This window comes from Drosophila montana, unplaced genomic scaffold (assembly GCF_035044405.1).
Source record: "Drosophila montana isolate Dmon_TW-CO22-7 unplaced genomic scaffold, ASM3504440v1 contig_896_1, whole genome shotgun sequence".
Lineage (NCBI taxonomy): Eukaryota > Metazoa > Arthropoda > Insecta > Diptera > Drosophilidae > Drosophila > Drosophila montana.
In genome coordinates, this window is record NW_026999182.1 from 295,884 (window position 1) to 320,792 (window position 24,909).

Sequence of the window (24,909 nt, forward strand, 5' to 3'; positions counted from 1 at the left end):
CGCCGAACTTCTTTAACGCCCACTCATCATCATCATCATGTGCTTTGTTTGCGCCGATGACGTACGCTGTCTGCTCTGTTTGCCGCCATTATTCGCCATTTTTCACCCATGCGCTTGACTTGCTCAGACCCCTCAACAACAGTTGCTGCTGTAACTGTTGCAGTTGCTACTGTTGCTGTTGTTGTTGCTGTTGTTGCTATTGCTGTTGCACTTCTTGTAAATGACTCTTCAACGTTTGTCGTATTTGTCTGGCAACACTTTAAGTGCCAAATATTTTTACATTTGTTTACGGGCATTGCTGCTGCTGCTGTTGCTGTTGGTGTTGCTACTACTGCTGCTGCTGCTTTTGTTGCCATTTGCATGCAGTGCACACATTTTGACAAATGACGCATGTTGCTGTTAGCTTCTGTCTGGGCTTTCTGTTTCCTTGTGGCAAGTGCCTGCTATCAAATTTATGACATCGCACTGGCACTAATTAGACCAAGTGCCCAAATCAGAAATAGCCCAGTTAATCAAGCGTACAAGTATTTAATTAAGTGTCCAAAAAGGTCATAACACGAAAACTTTCTCATTAGCAACACGGCTAGAGATGGGCGCGTGTTGTATGTGTATAAAAGTAGCGTATTGCCCAGTGTTAAAAATACTTGTGTACACACTTGTTTTTAATAAATAATAAAATGTAAATTATATATGATAAAAAATCATTCATATAATAAAACAACAAATGAATAATTTAGTTTAATTTATTAAAGAAATATATTCATAATATATTTTATCACGTTTCTCGTATAATTTCGCATAATAATTTTAGGGTTCCAACGTCAGAACTTTCTTTATGTACACATTTTCCAACACTGTAAAATGGGAAAACACCAACGCAGATAAGCGCAAAACTATTGTATGAAATTTGGAGGCCGAACAGTTACAAATTTACTCGAAAAAAAACTGTAATTTGATAATTTTTCGATGAATCGCAACAATACAAATCTTGGAAAATCCAATTTAAATTAATAAATATATTTGGACATTAACAAAATATTTGTAAAGCTTATTTTTAGTTCCCGTATTATGTTCATTCATTAATTAAATATGTCATAAAATAAGATAAAAAAAATATATACATATATTTTTGGACTGTTGGGCGAATATTTGAAAATGCCTCGGTCGCTCAAGCAGCTTCTTGTAGGTTGTGCATATTCGTGTCACGTGAGAAAACACGATTCATCTAACACGCAACTAGTCACATTTGTGCAAGCAGGCAATACTCGTTGGCTACGATTTAATATTTATGTGCTTTAATGGCATCGCATGTCAAGTCATCAAATTGAGAAATGTAGGAAAGCCACACACAGAAAACAAGATAAAATCAAACCAGCCACTAGATGAACTAGCATTGGAAAAGTGTATGGCAGCAGCCTGTTTGCATTCGTCATCAGCAACGCCAATTGACTGACAGCAACACCAACAACAAAAACAACAGCAACAACAATTGCTGGCATCAGATTTACATGTACCAGTTGCAGCTAGTGCTGTTTGACTCATTCGCATTCATTTGATTCGCTCGCATCTGATTGCATGTATTAGTGACTGTCAGTATGAGTATATCTATGTGTATATGACTGGCAGTCTGGCAGTCTATCAGTCTGTTTTTCAGTCTATGCGATTGTCTATTTTATGGCCAGCTAGAAGCAGAACATTGCACGGAAATCTTTTATGCTTATGAATATGCGCGTGTGTTTTAGAATTGAATCGCATGGTTGTCAATCTTGCGATTGATTGAAAGGGCTGTCTTTTAGCGTGACGACTTGACGCACCAAGGATTCACACAGGAGGGCCATAGTCACACATTTAGCGTACAGTGGGCCTTGGCAAGACAATGAAAGGTAAAAATATATGTTGCATAAGGGAGTGTAAGAATCAAAAATTATGATATAAATTGTTTACAAATTAAATGAATGATAAAATTATTTATTATTCGCTTAAATAAAAAATATCATATTATATTATTAGCATAAATATAAATATTATCATTTTAATAGTTATCTCTATATATAAAACTGTTTGTCCTGACTGACTGACTGACTGGTGATCAACGCACAGCCCAAACCGTAAGAGCTAGGAAGCTGAAATTTTCACTGTAGTTACCGTATGTGATGTAGGTGCACGTTAAGACGGGGTTTCGGGAAATTCCACCCGCAAGTGTAGAAAAATCGCGAAAAACGTTTGTATGTGACTTTTTTGTTTACCATCCGATCGGCCCCAAACTTATTTTCAAAGATCTTTGTTCAAATTCATTTGAGGGGTGTTTCACACTTTTAGGAAAATCCATTCCTCCTTGGTGGAAATGGAGGTCAAAGATTTGGTGGATGACGTTTTGTGTTCAAATTTATTTCCAAAGATCTATAAGAAAAATCATTTGAGACGTGTTTCACATTTTTCGCAAAATCTAAACTCCTTAGGTGGAAAATGCATTTCAAAGTTTTTTTTTGTGGATTTTAAGTTTGTTTATTTTATAACATACGTGCCACGGGCAAGGCCGGGTTAACCCCGCTAGTTATAAATATTATTATTAGTTTTTTTTTTATTGTGAGTGGCTCTTTTATTAAAAATTCTTTCAATTTCAGCTCAATTATCTTACCTATAATTAATTTTTTTTTTTCAATTTTTAGATAAAGTTTTTTTAGAAATTGCCAATGTTTGAGTCTCCACTGTACTGCGCAGTTAGAAATCTTATATCAGCTGACAATTTAATGAAAATATCAAACAATTATGACGCACACTCAGTTAAGTCCATAAGACTCTTTTCACCCAATGATGATTGGCGAAAAGCAATTTATTGATTGCCAGCTGAGTAAATGATATTCGATTAGAACTTTCCACAACACTTCAGCTCAGTACGATTCGATTTGGTTCAGTTCAATTGAATTTGATTAAGTTCTGCTCAATTCAGCTGAGCTGTCGACAGTAGTTGTTGGTTAGTTTTTGGTATTCGAGCCATTAAGTAACACGCAAAGGTCGCCAAAATACAAAATATTGATTATTGCCCCTGGCTAGACGTCCAGCAATAACAAATAACAATAACAGGTGCCACCCGCACATACGGTTGGGCCACTTTTCTAAACAGTTCAATAAAGTGGAACAAAAGGGGTCGACTGAAATATTTAAGTGAAATTCTAAAGCTGCAGGCGAAATGAAGTAGTCTACAGAAATATTTGCGCTTTCCCATGAATAAAACAAATGAAAAACATAAATAAAGGAAATTTAATCAAACTGGTCAACTTTAGTTTAATCAATTTAAGTGGAACAACCCTTACTTTGCAAGGCATCAAAATGTGCACATTAACTATTTCAAGGATAATGGTTCAAACCAGCAAAATCTTGCTCCACGAGATGGCAACATCAAACAAAGTCAAGATGGCGGCTGGGTCTTAAATGCACTTTTTGTATTATATAAATATATTGTAATATAGAACAGATAATCTGATGGATAAGCAACAATCACATATTAAACGGACTTTCAAATTTGACAAGTAGATGACAGAAACGGCACAAATGCTTTAACACAAAATATTTTAATACAGAAAATATTTAAGACACTGTACCGAGTGACTGACAGATAGATGGAATGACTGACTAACTGACGGACCAACAGACTGATTGAATGACTGACAGACTGAATGATTGATTGACTGACTGACTATAACACAAATTAATTTTATATTCAAAATATTAAATAAACTGTCCTGATTTACCGACTGACAGACTGCTTGACAGACTTACTATTTAACTGACTGATTGACAGACTGACTGACAGACTAATTGACTGAGCAAATAATTGATAGCTTGACTGGCTAGTTGGCTAACAGATGACTGACTCATAAATTTATTGACAAATTTATTCACTTGTTAACTAATTATATGATTGACTGACTGAATGACTGATTAACGAAGCACCCAATCCGTAAGAGCTAAGAAATTGCTTTTTTTTAGAAAATTAAAAACTTATAGCGTAACTTCTACAATCAATTGACCTTATACCGCTTTTTTGACGATCTATTAAAATAAAGAAGACAACAGTTAATTGCATAAGCAAATGTTAACTTTTAGTCAGTTAAAATTTAAAAAAAAAAACATTTACAAAGTTCTAAGTACAAATCTTTGGCTCTTTAACGAGATTTTTTTTTGAAAATTAGAAAATCCTTTTTTTGAGACCTTGAGAACCACATTGCCCTTCCCAAGGCGGTTTATTCAAACAGACTTAATTTATATTACCTCGATTTCGTCCAGTTGCAATATATTCGACTCTCAGAAAGTCACGATACGTACTTTTTTGACTTTCTCGAGGACTTTATGTAACGTCTAAGGGAGGCAAACAAGTTGCAATTGATTAGCGGGAAATGAAGCATTTGTAAAATACATACGCCTCCTCCGGTGGAATGAATATGAGGCACATGATGCCATTACCTAGATGGAATATGCCCGCAATCAGTCCACAGCTACCAGAGATATAGAACAATTTGCCGAACTCGTTGCCGCAATGATCCCTCATTGCGATGAGCTCGATAAGCGTGGCAATAATCAATATGACGCCGCTAGTTAGATTGAATACAATTGCCTGTAAAGTGCATTCGGTTGTAAATGTATGTTGGTCATGGTAAAATACATGGCAAAATACGCACAACGGGATCCAGGCCGACAGTGCGACAGAACAGGCGAAAACAGACAAATAAAATTGTATGAGCGGCAATCGCTGGTAGAAAATATATAAAGAACCACACCGATATTCCATACTCGCCACCACGCACACAGTGCGAGTAAAGCAGCTCAATCAGATAATATATCGCAACCAATTCCAAAATCTGTTTGAATGAATATAGCAGAAATATATTTGAATGTTCCATAATATTTGAGACAAACTTACCGCCGAGATAAACAAAAAAATCCAATTGAAGCAACGAACAGGAAAAGTCATACTGAGAATTTTGTTGTCGTTGACATGATAGGCAAAACTATTGCGACGACATGTTAGAGTGCTTCAGTCGGAAGTGCCTAACTAAGAAATACTCTGCAGCTTGCGCCGAAAGACAGTTACAAGCAGCAAAAAATTCTACAATATGATAGCATGCATACACACAAGCAGGGCCCTTCCCCAGACTTAAACTTTGGAAAATGCGTCATTCAATAACTGATATGTTACAGTCCGATAATGATTAAATTTATAGGGTTTTAATATGCTATAAAAAATTGTGTATATTTTATCAATTTTTCGAAGAAACGGAGGGATGTATCTAAATTATCAAATATTCTAAGGGTTTTTATACTATAGAAAATACCGAATTTTGTGTCACTGGCTCTAATAACAATTAAGTTTTGCTTAAAAAACTAAAGTGATATTATAAAAAAGTGAGAAAGATATAGAAAACAATTAAAAAACTTGTTCTTCGAATGGCATACAAGTCTCTAGCTTTTCTAATTTTCGAGATAGAGGTGATCAGACATACGAACAGATAGAATATAAATAGATCGAGTTAGCTTGACGTCCAGATCAAGAATATGTATATGTAAATAATAAGAAGCCCCTTTCTGCTTGCTACTTACATATGCAAAACATTATTATGCCCTTTTTTGCCCACTTTTCATGGGTATACAGAACGGGACAACAACAGTTTTGCCCCCGGGTACTGGCTAAAAAAGGTTGACTTGGTGACATTTTTATTGCAGTCTGCCCCCGGATTGACCTCGTTAGTGTGTGTGGAGTTGGGGGGCAAGGGACAAGTCATATCGCTAATTTCATTAGTTGCGGAATGCGATGCGATGATTTCATGCAATTTAAAGCCACATTTTTCAGTCGCCAGGCATTTAGCATACTCGTAATTGTAGACGGTGGCCCATACCTGGCGCCTTCAACACAGTTCCCAGTACGGGGCTGGGCAACAGTTGTGCCCATCCGAACCCTCCGTACTCAGTCCGCAGGCTTTTATAATAATTGCCTGTTGACACGGGATGGCAGTGGGCCCAGTTTGTAGTAGTCGGGAATGTTATTTTCTGTGCTGTCTGGGGAGGGGTCAGGGGCCTCGGGGCCATGGTAAGTAACGTTTTATGGCGCTGATAAATGAAATTTCAAAACGAAGGCAAAACAAAACAATGAAAAGCAAAAAGGCCAAAACATAACTTCAATCAGCCCCAACCCCAAGTTCAAATCCAACCCGTCACAAAACCTAGCTAGCAGTTTATATTGCCTTCTCGGTCTGATATACTGTATGGATTCTTGGGTACGCTTTGATGACAGCCGGACTCTTGACTCATTAAATAGACAATGCTTAGACGGAATCGATTTTTATTTAAAGACTAGTAATGGTCCAAATTTAAAGCCACGACAATTTCAGATGCGGCCGCTGGATATGGCAAACGAGGGAACGGGTTTTATTGTAAGAGACTTGGAAAATTTATGGGAAATTTCAAGCAGAAACTTTTACAGGCTTATTTGCAGCAGAGCTGAGGAAAAGTATGTGCACTCCCGGGCGCATCCAAAGTGGAGTAAAAGAAACTGGCAAAACAAAAATTCGAGGAAAAAACAAGAAAGTACAATTTGCAACGAATTGCCGCAGATCAAATACCCTCTCTCTCCCTTTCTATTCTTTTTATGGGAGCATTATAATACAGAAGACTGATTAGACAGGGTTTTGTAAACAAATAAAGAGGGTAGTAAAGCTCGTAATTGTTTTTTTGATCAAGATATCTTCAATAACAGATAAAAACCACAACTTATTTTTTGACCGATTATACCTAAGTCAAGAATTTTTACTAGCATTTAATTTTGCGACCCATCACTCCTATACAAAGCTATAGGGCAGCTATATGGCAGCTAAATGCAATAGAAGTGCGATCTGGCCAATTTCGATAAGCAAGCTGCTATTAACAGCTCGGCGGACATGTGGAAAGAGGCTACTTTACATAGAAAATGCAGACTGACAGACGAACATAACTAAACTAAGCTGCCGATCCTGAACAAGAATATATATTCTCAATCCTCAAAGCGTTACAAATTTAATGACAAAATTGCAATGCCCTTAGCAGATGCATCAAAAAAGAACAAAAAACTGAGTCGCATTTTGCTTGTTAAAACAACAACGGAAATGTAGGCTATGATTTGCTTACTTGCCAGGACATTTGCTCCGCAGAAGTGCTGAAATATGCACGACACAAATGTAGGTGTATGTGTGTGTGTATGTATTGGAACTTCACGACCACCACACACAAGCACACTGACAGGTCACATTGGTGTTGCTTGAGAGTTGAGAGCGCACATAAATCAAATACATGTAAAATTTTGTGCTTTCCGCACACATATCCTGTGCCAGGGCATTGGGCATACACGCAGGACATCATGCTCTGTGCTTGTGTGTGGCTTTGTGTGTACATGGGTCTGTGCACTGTGTTTTGTGCGCATCCGTTAACTTTGTCATTTTTGCTCATTTCCTTCCGGTATGTGAAAGAAAACTGCAACAAAGCCAATGACAACAACAAGCCAAACGATATAATTCCCAGCACTGCACCACTGCACCACTGAGCCACTGAGCCACTGACAAGCCGTAAGAAAGCAAACAACAACAGATGAACGCAACAAACAACAATAACAACGACAGCAACAACAACCAAATGCACAGCGGGAAGGCAGCTATAAGCTGAGGGCATAACTTTCTGCTACACACACAACACACACACACACACAGCCGCACACATTCAGTCGAGCATTTTGCATGAAATTGCAAAGACATTTGCGCAAGGCAAAAGTCTCGGCATAAACTTTGCCGCTGGAATTTAATTATTTTGCAGTTGAGATGGCAACTTGGGCAAACGCGCGAACCCAATTTTTTGCACATTACACAATAAATGCGTTACATAACAGTTGGCAATACAGTCACCCCCGCACACACACCCCTCAAGTGCCTCAACCACAGAAACAGCTGCCAAAATAGCAACATTTGCATGTGACGTAGTTGGCATTTATTTCTGTCACACGCTGCGATTACTTGATGCAAGTCAAAGTCGTAAAATAGTTAGCATAAAAACCAATAAAAGAACATTGCAATCGAGTGCAACTAACTGCGCAATACTCTGTTTACAGAGTAAAACCACCTTTAAAAATAATAATAAGCCTGACTGACGCATTAAAGTGTATTTCTGGGAATGTGACCTCTTGAGCCTACGACGCTTAACTCACTGAGCATAGGACTAGCAAGCGAGAAGTTGCTAGATCGAATGTAACAGCCATTTTCGATTTCTATATTTGTTAATTTTTTAGTATTTTATCACTATCCTCAAAAACAGAAACAATATGTTTAAATGAGAATAATTGATTAAAATATTTCCTTTCTTGTGATTGCTCTATCAACCCTCATCAATTCATAGAGGGGTGTAATATACATCTGAAGTCGGCGGAAATTGTGCACACAATTTCGGTACCAACTGTATCTTGGACATTTATTTGTAGCCTAGCGACTGTTGTAATTTCTTCTTGTTCAAAAATTATTAAAATTAAGTTTTTCAAAAAAAATTTTATATTTTATACATAATCTAAATCTAAACCATTCGATTCAAAATCTTAATCTCTAGCTTACAGTAACTGACCCTAAGACTGTAACCCCAAGTCAGTGACTTTAAAACTGTGCCTTTGGGAATGATTTTACATTTGATTAGCTCGTGCGAGGAAATCATTATTGACTGTAGGTCAAAGGCTATTTTCTTGCATATTTGATAAATTTAACTGCAGCAAATATATAATTTCTTTCTATTCGCACCCTATATCAAACAGAATATCACTAGTACAAGCTCCAAGCTTAGAGTCCTTCTTTTCGATGACGGATATTGATCATAGCCAATATATCAAACTAAAAACATGCAAAAAGCACAGGATTTTATACCAAATTGTTGTTTGGCAAGTAACAACCAATAAAATAACACAATTAACCAATTTTGTTGCGCAAAAGTAACAACAATATATGTACATAAATGCATATATATAAATATTTACATATATATATATATCTATTTAAATGTTGCTCATATTTGTTTTCGTCTAAAATTTCCAAGCTTAAAGTTCATTGTACGTATTCATATATATGTATATATGTATTTATTTTTTAATCTGTTTATAGGATTGAAAAGTTGGTGAGGATTAAGTAACTCGCCAAAAACTCCATACCCGGCGCTCCGTACCACCTGTCGGGCTAAGTATGCAGCACACAATCAAAGGCAAAGCAACATGCAACTAATTAGCATGGCTTGTTGAACTTTTTCAAAAACCAATTAAATCTCTAGAACGCACACAGATAAACAGCTACACCCACACACACATACAATCATACACACAACAACTTGGTAATGAAATACATGTGTGTTTGGCTTTTGAGCACAAAGTTCGCTCCTAACAAGCAACAAAAACCACCAAACGCGTCAAACAACATTTTTTTATAAACAATTTTTACTACAAAAATATGTAAATATATATTTATGTGTATGGAATATATATAAATTAATGTTTGTGCTCTCTGTGGATGCAACAGCCAACTTCTAACTTTGTCGCATAAAGCACATACAATTTATATTAAAACAAAAACAAATAACATTATTAACGTGAAATTAAACTTTGTCAGCTAGTATGCCAACGCCGCCATAAATAAAAAAAAAAAGTAGAAGAGGCAACAATTAACAGAAGTTGAAGGCATATTTGTATGTGCTGGCAATTAGGCAATAACTAATAAATAAGCAGCAAAAAAAGTATAGGGTATCTTTAGATATACCCAGACAAAGTAGCTAAGTAATGCTTAGTTTGGCAGAGTGTCAAAATATTTCATTTAATACTCATATTGTCTAAGTGAAAAAAGCTGAACTACATTTAATTTGTGCTTAAAAGCCATACTTGATCCAAGGGCTGATAAACTGAGAATAGTCACATATAGGCTGAATATTATAAGTAAAAATAATATATAATATAAGTAAAAATTGATTTGCTAAAGGTGTGCACTAAAAACTCTAGTTACTCATGAATTCGAAACTTAGCAAATATGGAGAATATCATGAATTAATATAATGAAGAATATAATCATTATTATTTAAGTATTAATAGTTTAAAAAATTTTGAATTAAATAAAATAATGTATGTTTAAAAACTGTTTGATAAACTGTTTCATTTATTTATTTATTTTAATGTTAATTGTTTTAAGTTTATGTGCTAGTGCCCTAAAAGTTGTTGCCTGGGACCAACATAAATATATAGGAAATATATATGCTATGTTAAAACAAAATTGTTTTTATTTTGATTTTAATAAATTAAGCCTCTGAATATTATTTTTATTTTTATATAATATTTTCAAAGGCAACACGTATAATTTATATATCGTAGGAAACATTTGTGAGTATTGTAAACAATGCTCCATTAGTATTTAGTCCAATCAAAATATAAAAGCAAGCATATATACTTAGATACGAAAATCAAAAACATTATGAGCTACTCTCGTAAATACCCTTACAGAGAACACAGAGCATATTATAAAGTATTATGTTTGCGGAGCAGCCTTAACTATGCAACTTTCCGATGATGCAACTTTTTCTTTTTGCAGCTATTTGTCAAGTGGGCAAAAGTTGCATCGTATGCGTAACACGTACTATATGAATTGCTGAGCTGAGTAGCAAAGTGCAGAATGCTCAGGTCTTGGTTGGAGGGGGAGAGGCTTAGTGTCAGCTTTAAAGTGCAACCTTATTGAATGGAGTACAAGTGCATCTAAATTAAAGTTACACATTTTTCAAATTGTCTACACACACTTTATAGCAAGTGCCAGCGCGTGTTGGTAAAGCGTGTGTATGTTTGTGTCTAAATGTGTTTACTTTGGCAATTTCCTGTTATTTGTTTAAAGTTTTTGGGCAAACAGCGCTCAGCTCTGTTAGCTGTTAGTTGTTAGCTGTTGACGTTAAGTTCTGTGCCTCAAAGTTTTCAGAAGTAATCTTTTAATTAGGTGCACGAGACAGCGCATGAGTAGGTGGGTACGTCGGGGGCGGCCAAAAAATTATGAGGCATATGCACAGGAAAAACGTTTGAGCAAGTTCCTCGTTAAACGGCTACAGCAACAGTGGCAACAAAAAAAAGTAATTTGATTAATGGGCAAATGTTGTGCTTAATTAGCAAAACAAGAACAGAAGCAATACAAATAAACGGAACCAACTGCCCCAAAAGAATAAAACACATTAAATAAATAATAAAAAAAAAAAAACAGCAAAAGTAAAAAATATATGAACTAATTGCGCGCCAAACGAGCAAATGAAAATTGCCAATGAAATGGAAACAGACGAAGAGCAGCAGAAAGACGCTTGTTGGGGCTGGTGGAGCAGCAGCAGGAAACAAAGCAACAATATGGCAGCGGAAAGGCAAAGGCAAAGAAACGAATCCTGCAAATATTTTACAACTAATAAAAACATTGCAGCAGTCAAGTAAATCAAGTGCAAAACTACAAGAGCAGCAACAAGAGCGGCAGGAAGCACGAGTAAAAAGGTAAAGGAATAAACACAACTACATTTTTTTATGCAGGCAGTGTGAAAAACGAGAAAGAGAGAGAAATGAGAGAATAAACGTGAGAAACAAAGAGAGGGAGAGACAACGAGAGGGAGAGAGAGAGAGAGGGCTAGTGAAAGGACCACGGAAAACTGTAAGAATTACAATAAACGAGGGACCTATAGAAAATAACCCATTAAGCAAAATAAAATTAAGAAGAAGCAGTTAAGTAAGTCCTACATTTACTAAAAATATAGATGATTCCATTTTTCGATTCGAAGCAATGTCTCGCTCTAAATTTCTTTCCAATAACCAAGATTCCATATCTATAAGCCTAGGTTTGTATTCCTAACTTGGCCTGATTATATTGATTATTTTTAGCGCATACATAATTTATATTATAACTATTGCAGACCTCTCTAAGTGAAGATCCAGGATCTTTTTTTTTTTAACGCGAATCCCGATGCAACTTACTGTACGAAATGCAAAGTAAATATGAATAAAAAATAATAAAAAAAAAACGATACAAACTACGAGTATGTGTACAAATACAATTACAAATAAAAATAGGACTATCTAATCCGAGGCTCGAAGGCAATATAATAAAATATAGAAAAATAATTCTAAACATAATAATAATAATAATAATTATAATAATAATAATAATAATTATAACTATAATTATAATAATAATAATAATAATAATAATAATAATAATAATAATAATAATAATAATAATAAAAATAATAATAATAATAATAATAATAATAAAAATATGAATAATATGAATAATAACAATAATATTAACAATAATTATAACTATTGCATACAGAATAATAATAATAATATTTATAATAATAATAACCCATTATTTTCAAAGAGTTCCATGCTCGAATTCATTTGGTTTAAAGCCAATCTTATTATATAATAATAAATACATATAAACAACCCTCTGGGTACGAACCAGCTTCACTTTTCAAATATCTACCCAATGATAATTGTAAACAAAATCACAATTTTTAACAGATCGTTCCTTCCTATAAGATAAAAGCATATAAAACTTTAATATTCTGTAAAGGTAGCAAAGGCAGGCTGTGTTACGAAATATTTTGAAGACTTTGCAAATAATATGAAAAGTGCGACCAATAATGTTTTAAAAAAAATGCATTATTTTAACATTTAACGCTAAACTATTTAAGTTAGCTTGCAAGTAACCAGTCGTCGTGAATACCCTAAGTATTTTAGTAATCCTCTATATATTTATAAATATATGAACTTATAATTAATTAATTAAGGCCGTAGATTAACTATATTTGCATATTTTCAAATAGAACTCTATCTAATTAGATTTTGATTGTTTCTATAAATTGTTGTATAGATTGTTGTTGTAATAGTTCCATGGTTGTCAATAGCACTCTTAAATGGCTGTTAAATGAGTGTCAAAGCAATCACGTTGTCAAATATTGAAATCGAATGAAGTGTAAGTGAACTGCATTTAGCTGGTCAAATATTTGCATTGTCAATTTTTGCAACTGTCAACAAACTTAAACGAAAATGTGTTTTGTGGCTACGTGACAATATAGTCAAAATTCAACGACGACTAAACAACCAGAAGAAAACGAAGATATTCTATAGCAAACAAACACAATTAAGTTTTATTATAAGCGCTTCAATTAGCCAACATGACAAAAGCAGCAGCAGGGCTAACAGCACAAGCAGCAGAAAGCAGCTAAAGGAAATTTCAATTTGGTCAAAGTTCAAGCATTGCCAAGACTACAGCAGCTGCGACTAATTAAAGCGAGCCAACCGCCTGCCCTAACCCAACCCAACCCAACCCAACCCAACCTCTCCCCAGATAAACGACACTTTTGTTCAAATTTATTTGATCTGTAGAGTAACCCTATGCTGAGCGACAGACGCACCTATCTACAGCCATTGACACTGGTATTGGCCCAGTGTAAATATGACTCAGACCAACATTTTGCCTGCTCTCTAACAGATACTTGTATAACCGAAAGACGTTTGTGGTCAACTTTTGTGGCTGTGGGTAATTGAGTTAATTGCTAGATGATTGAGGCTAAGCTGCCAAGCGATAGCGATTACGATAACGATTGCCATAACTGACTTTAAGTTGGCCGACACAAATTTATTTTCGGAAATAATTTAATTTATTGTATAGAGGAGCCTAATTAAATTATAAGGAAATGACGTTGTTGAATTTTGATGCAGACAAAAAGCCTATTAAATATTTGTTAAATTTGCGTATGTTTGTCAGAGTAGATCGCATAGATCTGTTATTGGCCCTATCAATCGTACACAGAGTTTTCTTATGACAAACGATTTAAATAAAATCTATAAGAAGACTAATAACGACATTTATAATGCGTCAAAAATTTGAGCTAAATCTTTGGAAGAAGAGAATGATATAAAATTACATAAATAAATACTGCTCCTAGGAAGAATAGCTCATAATAAGTCTCTAATATAAATGACTTTTTTGTCTGTTCTAAGATCTTACCTTATTTAACCACATACCAGCGTTATTATGTTCTTAATCATTGCTCGGAATAAAACAAAGTCCACTTGCCAATTTGGCCTATCTACAAATTTGTGTATAAAAAAGGGCGAATGTCTCGCACTAACAGAGCTAAGCCCAGGCTAAAACTCACTTTAATTTTGCTCGCTTTTCTGTCTTTCACTGCTTGACGCTCTCAATTCTCAACAAGTTAAAGCTTTGAGTGAGTAGCAAAGATTTTGCAAACAAGGACATGATACCACGACGCTTATTTCCGAATATTTAAAAACTTTGTTGTTTGGTGACCATTAAAAGTCTATATTAATAGTTTATAATTACAATCAGACATTTCCCTGACTCTAATACTGTATCAATCAATTAACATTGAAGGGTATCTCCCAGTTAAAAACTAAGATTTAATATCAAAATTGTGTATTTCATTTAAATTATTCACCGCTGACGATTCCATTACTCAATTAGTTTGTCAATCAGCGCTCTAATTTATATTTTCTAGTTAACTGTCATCAAATCGATGAGCGATACGTGCACTAAAATAATGTCAACATAGCGAAAGGCTCTTAAGGACTCACATATGCACACATATAAATAGTTATATCCTTCGCTGTCAACTGTCGCACTTGATGACACCGAATTGTAATTAATACAGCTATCGGGTAATTTAAAATTGTTTGAGTTGTGAGTCAATTTTCGGTCAGCTCAATGCCAATAGGTGGAATGAAAAATTTAATTACCTGTATTTTAATCAACGTGACGTCTTTGCTTATTGCATTTGTTGTGAGCTGACCTAGAAATGGAAGAGTTCAAATATTATTTGTATTAATTACAATAACAATGCATTTATTTACAGCCAGTATTAAAGAAAATATTTAGATGTTTTCAAAGGCTGAGAGAAATGGAATAGAATTCGTGTCGTTCCATTCTTAATCGTTCCCTTCTTAAAGGCTTGAATACTTGGAATACAAAGAATATTGAGTTTAAGAGAAATTAAAAACTTGTTGTATTCTTAAAATATGCTTAAAGACAGTTAAGATAGAGTTCCCTGTTTAAGTCTTGTGAAATGAATTTTTAGTATAAAACAGTCATGAAACGTGAATTTAAATTAAGTCGTCTTTGTCTTAAATAAAGAAAGGAATTACTAATATTTGCATCCTTGGAATAATAGTAAAGCGTTTTTTATTATCAATACAGACTAAATTCCTTAAATTAATATTTGTATTCAAGGAATTAAGGTATACGAAACAAGTATGTGATATTAGAATTTCCTTCTCTATACGAAACAAGTTCCTCATATCAGAATTTCCTTATCTGAATTTTCACCCGGATTTTTCAATAAATTTATGCTTCCTTTACGCAACAAATACTTCAGTTTTTTTCTTCGAGTGCATGAAATAAATACACGAATATTTTTTTAACCATATGCTGGCCGAAAGAATTTACAATTCAATTGCGGCCTTAACCATATGCGGTGTCAAACCGCCGCTGACCAACAGTAGGCGATCGAAAATTATGCGTTGGTTAACGGCTGGGTGGGCGTGGCAGCAACATTGAACCGCATCCGCAATCACTAAAAATTAATTTCAATTTTATTGCATAAACGGGTAAGGGAACACACAGCAGCAGTACGCTTCCAAAATGGAGCATGGGCCATGCACTGCAAACGGCTGTGGCAGGTGCCAAGTGGCAAGCGGCAAGCGGCATGGGGCAGACCACAGCCACGGCTGTGTATGAAATAAAACTCAAGGCATGGGTCGAGTGCAACAGAGGCTAAATTATGCAGTCGGTTATGCTCAGACAAAATGGGAGCGTAGGGCTTGCGGGTCTGCGGTGTGTGGGCGTCGATTTCAGTGGGTAAAGCCGAAAAATTTATGAAAATGCAAAAGCGTTTTTCAGGTTTACCCCAGGTAAGCTGATGCAACCCGCAGCCGCTGTTGCAACCAGCCACCACCAATTTTAATATGAATAGCAGCAAGCGGCAAAAAGCAAAACTGGCAGCAAGCAACCAACCAAACAGTAAAAAAAAAAGAAGAACATGAATTGCGGCTTAAACATTGAATTATGAATATTTGCCCCCAGCCTGGCGGATGGGGCAGACGTGGCTGCCAGAACATTTATCATCGTGGCGCTGAGATTTTGATTAAAAGCATAAAATATTATGCAATAATCATGCTCAGCTAAATAGGTAAATAAAATATGAATCAAGCAGCGAATAATGTGTGGTAGAGAGAATGGAATCTTCCACTGGAAATAATCCATTTTTAAGAAATATTTCGTTTTAAATGTATGTTCAATATGTTTTATACACATAAGAAGATTTTTTCGGGATTGTGAAATGTGAATATATAAATCTAAAAAAACAGTAAATTACTTCAGAAAATAATATGTAAATATAAACATATAAAATAACATATATGTTTCGACTGATAGTGAGCCAGAATCAACATACCAAATTCCCCCGTAACATATTCTAGAACTTTATTTACTATAGAACTTATTATATGGTATGTAAATATACAGCTGAATGGACAAATAAGGAATGAATCAAACAGAATAAAATGTGCTGTGGGAAGAGTGTGCTTGAACTAGAAGATATCCTCTAAAAAAAAACCTAAAAAGTCAACAGATTTTACTGCACTTCGAGCGGAGTATACTCAAAAGATTCCACAAAGCATAAAACAAACTCCTTTTTTTTTTAAGAAACCAATACCTATCATAATATCAGCTTGAAAAGCTGAGATGGAAGGAGAAAGGTATCCTCGAAATAAGAATTATATAGGAATGCGTATTCAACACCAATTATTCCAATAAAAATGAATAAGACGTCGCATAGATATGACCAGTAAGAATAGCTACCCATTTCACAAATTTACAGGGCATACAAAAGCGAACATTCCTCTCTCCTCCTCTCTCGCCCCCCTCCCCTCTCTACCCACCATCCACTATCACCAGCTGTACCATGTAAGCCACAATATTTGCAAAATGCCAAAAATCAAATGAAAATTCTGTCGGCCGACGGCATTTTATGCTGAATGCAAATTATTAAATTTATAAATGCCATTTTCATAGACAAAAAGCCATAGACTAGAGCAATTACCGACATAAAAGAAAGTTAATTTCAATAGGCTTCAAAATACACTGAAATGTCTCTGACAATGCCGTAAAACTCCACTCAGCAGCAATGCAGCTGTGTGCTCCCCTAATTGGAGCAGATTTCTTGCACGCAAACATTTTCATTTTGGCGCAATTCATTCACTCACAAATATACCATAGTTTGTGGCTGGCCCAGATCTGGGTTAACAAAGAACGGATTATAGCAATTAGCTTGGCCAACTGATTGGATAAACTGTGGCACAGGCAAACCTTCTTATAATATGATTGCACGCGTTGATGGTTTCGGTTAATTACTAACCATTTTACTTAGTACTTGTACTAGCTTTCTTAATATATTTTAGTATTCTTTACCTAATCCAAATATATTTACAACGCTTTTATACTGAAGAACTTTTTGTTTATTCAAGCGCATTTAATTCTAAAGATGATAAAATTTTTAAAAAAAATATTTTTAAATGCACGATTAATATCGAAAATAAAGCCAGATAGAATTAAAATCGACTTAAGTTTGTTTATTTTATGAATTTTTATTATTGTAAATGGAAAGAAAATCGAAGCAATTCAATCCAAATTATGCTAAGGAAAGGTGTGGGCATATTTCCCAATTACGAAAATGTTTTTATAATATCTTATTTCAGAAAACTCGTTATCATTAGATATTGTGAACATTTTTGTTGTCCATTCTAAAATGGAAATATGTAAATTTATTGATTTTTTTCTTCTATTTTTTGTAACAAATTCTCTTTGCTGACAAAACTCATTTAAGTCACAAATTAGAACCCGGTCATTAATTCTGTTTATGGCAACGCAATAGCTGAAAATGCCACAAATTTTTTTTTTGTTTTTTTTGGTTTTTGTTTTGTTGCCTTTGTTTTGGCTTAAATTTTGGTGTGTTTTGTCATTTAATTAAGGAAGCAGACTGGATAATAATTTTAGCAATTTATGCGCGACACTAATTTGCATAATGCAGCATAACAAATCAGAGAGAACAAAATGTTTATTAATGTTTACTCTAATGAAAATCTATAACAAAATATCACACACACAGAGTAAAAACAAAATGCTTCACTGGACTAAAATTGCGGTCATAAATTATGTGCAACAACTCAATCAAAATTCAAAATACATATGCAAATGGCGCTGTCTGGCCAAGAGCGAGACGGCAAATGTAAAAGAGAGAATGAGACAAATAGGGAGAGAGCGGGGGCACCAACAAGAAAACAAATGAATTAGCCCTATCTATGCTCATGAGTGAGTGAACTACGGCGTGATAACGCATTATTATACTATAAAAATCATTAATATTGCCGCTCTAATGCCACAAATATGTAAATTCCAGCCGTAGTCATGTTTATGACAATACACTGGGTAAAAAAAGTTTAAGAATTTGCCACATAAATCAGTTACAAATGTTGCCAACATTCGCACAAGATCAAAGTTCATTCCCCTGAGCATGAAATTCTTATGCCAAGTACTTTTATTTACGAAATTTGAATAGTTAAGTATTTTTTACTTTTCTTTAAAGTTTGCATTCTTCTTTTTTCTGAGATTGAAATATAAAACTCCTTCTGAGATAGGTCGAAATTCCATGAAAGCACGAAATTCTTATGGCAGTTACATTTACCTACGTGATTGCTTATCTAAGAAAATTTTAAACTTATTTTAAGTATTTTGTACTTTTATTTAAAGTATGCACATTCTTTTTTCCAAGACTCAAATATAGGACTTCTAAGATATGTTGAGCTTCCTTGAAAGCGTGAAATTCTTATGCCATGTACTTTTGTTAAAGAAATTTGTTTATCTGAGAATATTTTTAATTTTATTTTTATTAAAAGTATGCACAGTATAATAATTCTTTTTGTATGTATTTTGAACTTTAATCAAGTGTGTTATGCTTATCTTTGTAACTTATTAAGAATAATTTTTCGTTCAATACTTAAGAATTTTAAATAACACAACATATTTTGCTGAAATACAAATCATACACGTTTAATCTTGAATTGCGCGAATTGAGAATTGTATTCAAGTATAACAATTTCTGCCAAAAGCATTTTGTTCTTCATTTAAGCATGTTTTTCTTCGTATATATTATATTTATATATAAGAATATATTTATATCATTTATAATTTATTTAAAAAAAAAAGAAGTAAATAAAACGATTTATAATTTTAAGAAAGATAAAAGTGTGTGAGCTCTGGCTCGTAATTCAATTTAAGACAGCATTTTTTTTTCTCTGAGTGTAGGCATATAGACACACTCATCATGCACATACTCACACACGTATTCATGCGTTTGTATGGGTATTAGGCTGAGTGTGTGTCACGCAAACCGCGTATAAAGCGCGAAATTGCGGCATTATACCCAGCTGGCAGCTGGCAAGTTAAGTTTCGAAGGAGTCCTATGACAACGCCTACGATTTGGATGGTCGGAGAGAGGAGGGCGGTACATTACTGAACACTTTTGCGCGCAACACATTCGCGGGGCAACCGACATGTCTGGCAGGCAGGCAGTCAGGCAACAAATTCTATTAGTTTGTCAAGCCTTCACACAGACATTTTCGTAAATTTGATATGCGCAATTTGTTGTGAAACGACGTCAAGCACGATCTATAAATGTGGCCCCGGCAACAGGTTGCCCATCCACGCACAATTCCTGCTGTTTGGCCCTCTGTCATGACAACGGTTGGAAAATGATGGCGCTTCATAAAAGCTAATACCTGAGAATTCACCTGACAACTGCGTTACCGTTAAGACACTCGCTGCTTATATAATATAATGGGCAGGTAATGCATACCATTTATATTTCAACTAACTAGCAAAATTGCAATGCAAAGGCAAATATAGACATATTCACGCATATCAACTTGTATATATATATATATAAATATATATATATATATATATATATATGTACATGCATACATATCTAAAGTTTAAGCATAAAGGGTTGCCTATCGAAGGGCGTTGGATTTCCTGTGCTATTATAATGTCCTGAAACCAATGAAAAAGAATAAAAAAGTTCATAATTCATTTATGCAAAGAAATGTGAGATGCACATGAAAACAGGACTCCAAAAAGTATATATAGTGAAAACTCTGATAACGGATACTTCTTTGAGGCGGGCACCCTCCTTGGCCGGACATTTTCTGTCAAAACATTATGAATTAGACCATACCCTTTATATTTTTACTAGGCGGACCAAAATTAGACAACAGTCGCTGTTAGAGTGTTTTAACTGTATACTTATAAGCAGGACAGCGAGCTGGGTTGTCTGTCCATTATACAGAATTACTCGAAAATTTATAAAAATTCCACAAAAGAGAGATTTTTTTATTTATAGCCATCAAGTGGAAATATCAGTGTATGAATTGAATCTCTGAGTTTCTATACAGTACATACATTTGCAACATGTCTCATTGGCCAGTGTATCATTATCGTGCCTGTTCGTGTCACGATGGGAAACACCAGTCATGGCCAGCGCCAATTTGCATGTGCTGGTTAGAGTTTGGTGGCAATGCCTCCAGCCAAGGAACCCGAAACTGATAGCGCAACTCGTTGCAGCACACAATCTCGGCGTAAGACAAAAGAACCAAAACAACTTTGAAGCTAAACTTTCTTGGCATTTTCCCGATTTTTCGCCTTAGTTTGTTTTTTTCTGCTGATTTCTAGACCATTGCACTGGCGCATTAATCCAACAACAACAGCAAGAACAACAAGAGCCACAGGAGCAATTGAATTTTATAACAAACAATTTTACGCTTTAAGCACGCAACTGCCGCAAGACTTGACTTTTGTTGTGATTGTTGTTACTGTTGTTACTGCTGTTGTTGTTGCCACTACTGCAGTGAAGTGGCCCAAACATCATTGACTTTGCCTTTGGCCAAGCAATTTTCAAACCAACTTTTTCCTATTTATCGTTATTTACCATTTGCCGACCCGTTCGCCGTGGCCCAGCCTGCAACGTCCCGACCCGGTAACGACCATGGCGTTAGCTCCGCCATAAGCATTTGAACTCACCAGCGCTGATTTTTTCTTGTATGGCTACCTTCTGGTCGCGTTAAGTGCAACGTTTGAAAGCAGCAAAAAAAAAGAGGGTCAAAATCAATTTACCTACCCCAAACAATTGCAATTGAGTTGGTTGCATAAGCCGCAAGTTTTCAAGCCGCATAGTTCTTAATTAAGTTGAAAGTTTGGCAAGAGCTTTTCACTTTGAGAGCCATTTGACTAAACTGCTGAATATTGGCTTCACTCATTTATGTAGCCCATCAAGTGGAGTCGCCTCTAGCCTACACTATTTGTGTTTTGTGACTTAATCAATCATCATTGGGAAACAAAAGCTATAAGCTAATTGATAAGAAAATGTTTGATGATCTTGCTAAAATTGATTGATGGATTGGTGATTGATCAGTAAATGGCTTAAGGGATTCTTGCATTGATAAGTTGATCAAAAGATCAGTCTTTCAGGGATTGACGTGTGCTTGATGATTAATTAATGGCAAGGGCCACTTCATAGGTTGATAAATTGATGAATTAAATAATCTATATTAAATTTAAATTTATTAATTCATCAAACTATTTTAGAATGATGTGTGAATGATAATTTTTTGATTAATGAGGTGCGTCAATGAAATAATAGATTGATGTGTTAATTAATTGATTGGTTGTTGGATTGCGGCATTGACTGATCGTTTGATAGACAGAATGTAAAGACACATGAATTATAGATAGAAATATTAATAGAAATCTCTTCCATTTTTTACTTTCTTTATTCCTGATACACAACCTTCATAAGTCGTTACTAAAACATTATTGTCCAATCCTTTAGCTCTACAAATTACAGGATTAAAAGTTATATGAAGAGTTAGCATTCAATCTGAAGTCCAAATTAGTCTATAAGACACTCTTATGACTACCAAAACCTTCAGTAGATATAATCCTACGCCCGTTTATATTTTATTAATACTTAAATTATTCTCATACCATACTTGAAACTCATTTGGCCTGTTTCCTTGCAATCTTTTTTGGCAAGTACAAAGTTATTATGCGCCCCCAACCCTCCCAAGGGTGTAATTATTCAATCTGTCGCTTATGCATACTCATAAGCCACAACAGTTATGCACTTTCCCAGAATGTACCTTATGAATTCATATGCCGGGCATAAATACATATGAGCCCCAACATCGACTGGTTGCTTCATTAGCAACTTTGTGCGTATTCATTAAGCAAGGAATACAGCAAACTCCTGGGGAGCACCAGCTGCGGCTGGTAGATAAAAGATTTATGCCATCGCTGATAACCCGAGAAACGCCCCCTCCATATGCGAACACCACACATAGATACAGATAGAACAGCAACATAACAAAAATTCAGTGTAGAAAAAGCCCAGAGCCAGCACTAAGATGAGCTGAGATTCGAATATGCTCCCAAAAAAAAAAAATTTAAATACAGTAAAGGCAAAAAAAAGCAAGAAAAACGTTGCCGCCGGGTTTAACTGACTGCGTTATACACGTTCACATTCCAACTACACTTTGAGATAGGCTAACAAATTTCTGTTGACATATGGATCTTAAGAGGAGCTCCTCTGTGGCCCTTAATCTCTGCGGAAACTGTGGAAGATATAGATTTTCTCGATTGAGGGGGTCTTGGATGGACGTACCAAACAAAATTTTTTGCTTTAATCCTGAGAGGAAGGCCTCAAAGAAAGGAGCCGAGTAAGCTTGGCTTTGTCTAAGTCGGATATTCACAAGTGTATATGCCCAGCTTGGAGTTCTTGGCCACAAAAAGAGTGGAAAAAAGTTGGGACTCATACACAACCAATATATTCTTTTGACATTCTGTGAACGAGTATAAAAAAGATGAGGCAGCTGCTTGATTTGGCATTCAGGACAAAAGCAACTCCGACAGATGCGACTCAAGCAGTGGTTGGTGGTTGGATTTGGTACGGTGCTGTATGTCCGTGGGTGTGTGTGTTACAGGATATGTTTGGCAGCTTGACGTGGCGTCTCTTTTACCAAACAGTTCATAAATTAAAATGCCGCAAATCAAATTCGCCTTCGGCTTTAAAACACTCGCATGCTCTTGGCCAAAATCTTGAGCATTGTCTAAATTTTAGGGCCGTATATTCAAATCCAGAGCCAAGCGGCTGCATGTTAAATTATATTCACACTTTTGGGCCGCAGCCGGACCAGAGCAGAGTGAGCGCCACCATGTGTCTGGCTTGTTGGGGTGGGTCAAATATGTGCGGGTAGTTGCGGGGGCGAGGAAGAGGCATTTCCATGTGCGGTTTTATGCTGTGGGTAGCACTTAATCTCTTACGGCTTGTGCCGCTGCCGCCTTTCTTCGTTTTTCAGCTTAAATTTATTATATTTTAATCACTCCCCAGGGCGTTATTGTTATTATTGCTGCAGGCAGGCTGGCGGTCTGGCGGGCGGACGGGCAAGCGGACAGTTAAAGCGTATTTTTAAGATGCGCACCAAAAAATCTGCTTACACACACACACACCCTGACTCAATCACACACACACGTACACTTGCTCACTTTAAATTGTTTTAAGCGACGCAACGGTCATATTTCTTAGCCGGCCGCGTCCAGCATTTTGTGTGTTTATTGCCCAAAGCCGCGCCATTCTCTCATTCTTATACCCTAGGAAAGGGTAGGATAAATTTGTCATGGGATACACACTCATTCATGATATTTCATATATATTTATCTATAAATTTATACCCAGGGAAAGATAAGGATAAATTTGATATGGGATACACACTCGTCGATGAAATTTTGTATATATTTATATATATATATATATATATTATACATATATATATATATAGATATAGATATTTATACATTTCTTTTATTTAATTTTTTCTTTTGTTCATAAGCAAAGTAGTTTTTTGTTCTGAACGGCAGTATATTGGATCGGACTATTATATCATATATCGATCGAAAATAAATTCATTAATTTTCAAGAATTCTTAATAGAACTGTTATGATCCTCACCATCTAACTAAAATATGATATATCATAAAAAACTATTTCTCACAAGCTTTGTTCATACTTACAAGAGATTCTTCCTTTTGCCAAGATATAAAAACGACGTGCTTAAGAATCATCAAAATCCATGTGTTTTATTTGTAAGTATATTAAAGTTTCGGCACTTCGAAAATCCAGCTCTACCTTGTTTTTATTTTTTTGTGCCTGTTTTTTTGTTGTCCCCTATCGTAGGTACTTAATCATTTTGATTGTCGCAAATGGAATTTTTTTAGTGCGTTTTCTCTTGTGGTTCCTTTTTGAAAAACTGTTTTAGATCATTAATTTATACACTTTGCTAAATATATAATTAAGTCCAAAGCCCATTTGTTATGCGCGTACATTGAAAAAATGTTCAGCCAAGCTGCTCAAACTCTTTTTTAAGCTACTTTTAACAATTTTCGCAAAAGTTTGGATAAAACGAGCAACACTTGACTTTGGCACGTCCAAAAGGCAAGAGCTCGAGTGTCAAGTGTTTGAACATCGATTGACTTGGACATCTATTAGACATAATCGTGACTTTTCCACACACATGTGTGAGTAAGTGTATGCCTGTGTGTGTGTGTGAGCTGCATTGCATGCCTAAGCAAGCAGACAGTCTACTTCCGTTAGTCGCCTGCTACCAAAGTCTGGATGGCAAAGCGTAGCTAGGAGAGATGTTTTGATTTCGTTGCCCCACCCTGAACAC

At 35.4% G+C, this 24,909-nt stretch overlaps 2 protein-coding genes across 4 annotated transcripts in view; both read right to left on the bottom strand.

The window, feature by feature from the left end:
* Window positions 1-24,909, bottom strand: part of LOC135440216 (lachesin) — a 182,976-nt gene that overhangs the window by 132,505 nt on the left and 25,562 nt on the right. For both annotated transcript variants that reach the window (XM_064699261.1, XM_064699264.1), the window contains exon 2: window positions 14,816-14,868. The gene's annotated coding sequence lies outside the window, so the exon portion shown is untranslated. The remainder of the gene's footprint in view (window positions 1-14,815; window positions 14,869-24,909) is intronic.
* Window positions 4,276-5,073, bottom strand: LOC135440166 (uncharacterized). Of its 2 annotated transcripts, none has more exons than XM_064699203.1 (4): window positions 4,922-5,073; window positions 4,680-4,859; window positions 4,465-4,615; window positions 4,276-4,359 (listed from the first exon to the last, which is right to left on the bottom strand). In XM_064699203.1, exons 1-4 carry the CDS (start codon window positions 4,970-4,972, stop codon window positions 4,349-4,351), a joined length of 393 nt encoding a protein of 130 aa, XP_064555273.1. In that variant the 5' UTR covers window positions 4,973-5,073; the 3' UTR covers window positions 4,276-4,348. The 2 variants fall into 2 exon arrangements, with proteins under 2 accessions (XP_064555273.1, XP_064555272.1); XM_064699202.1 differs by having other exon boundaries at window positions 4,422-4,615; window positions 4,922-5,072.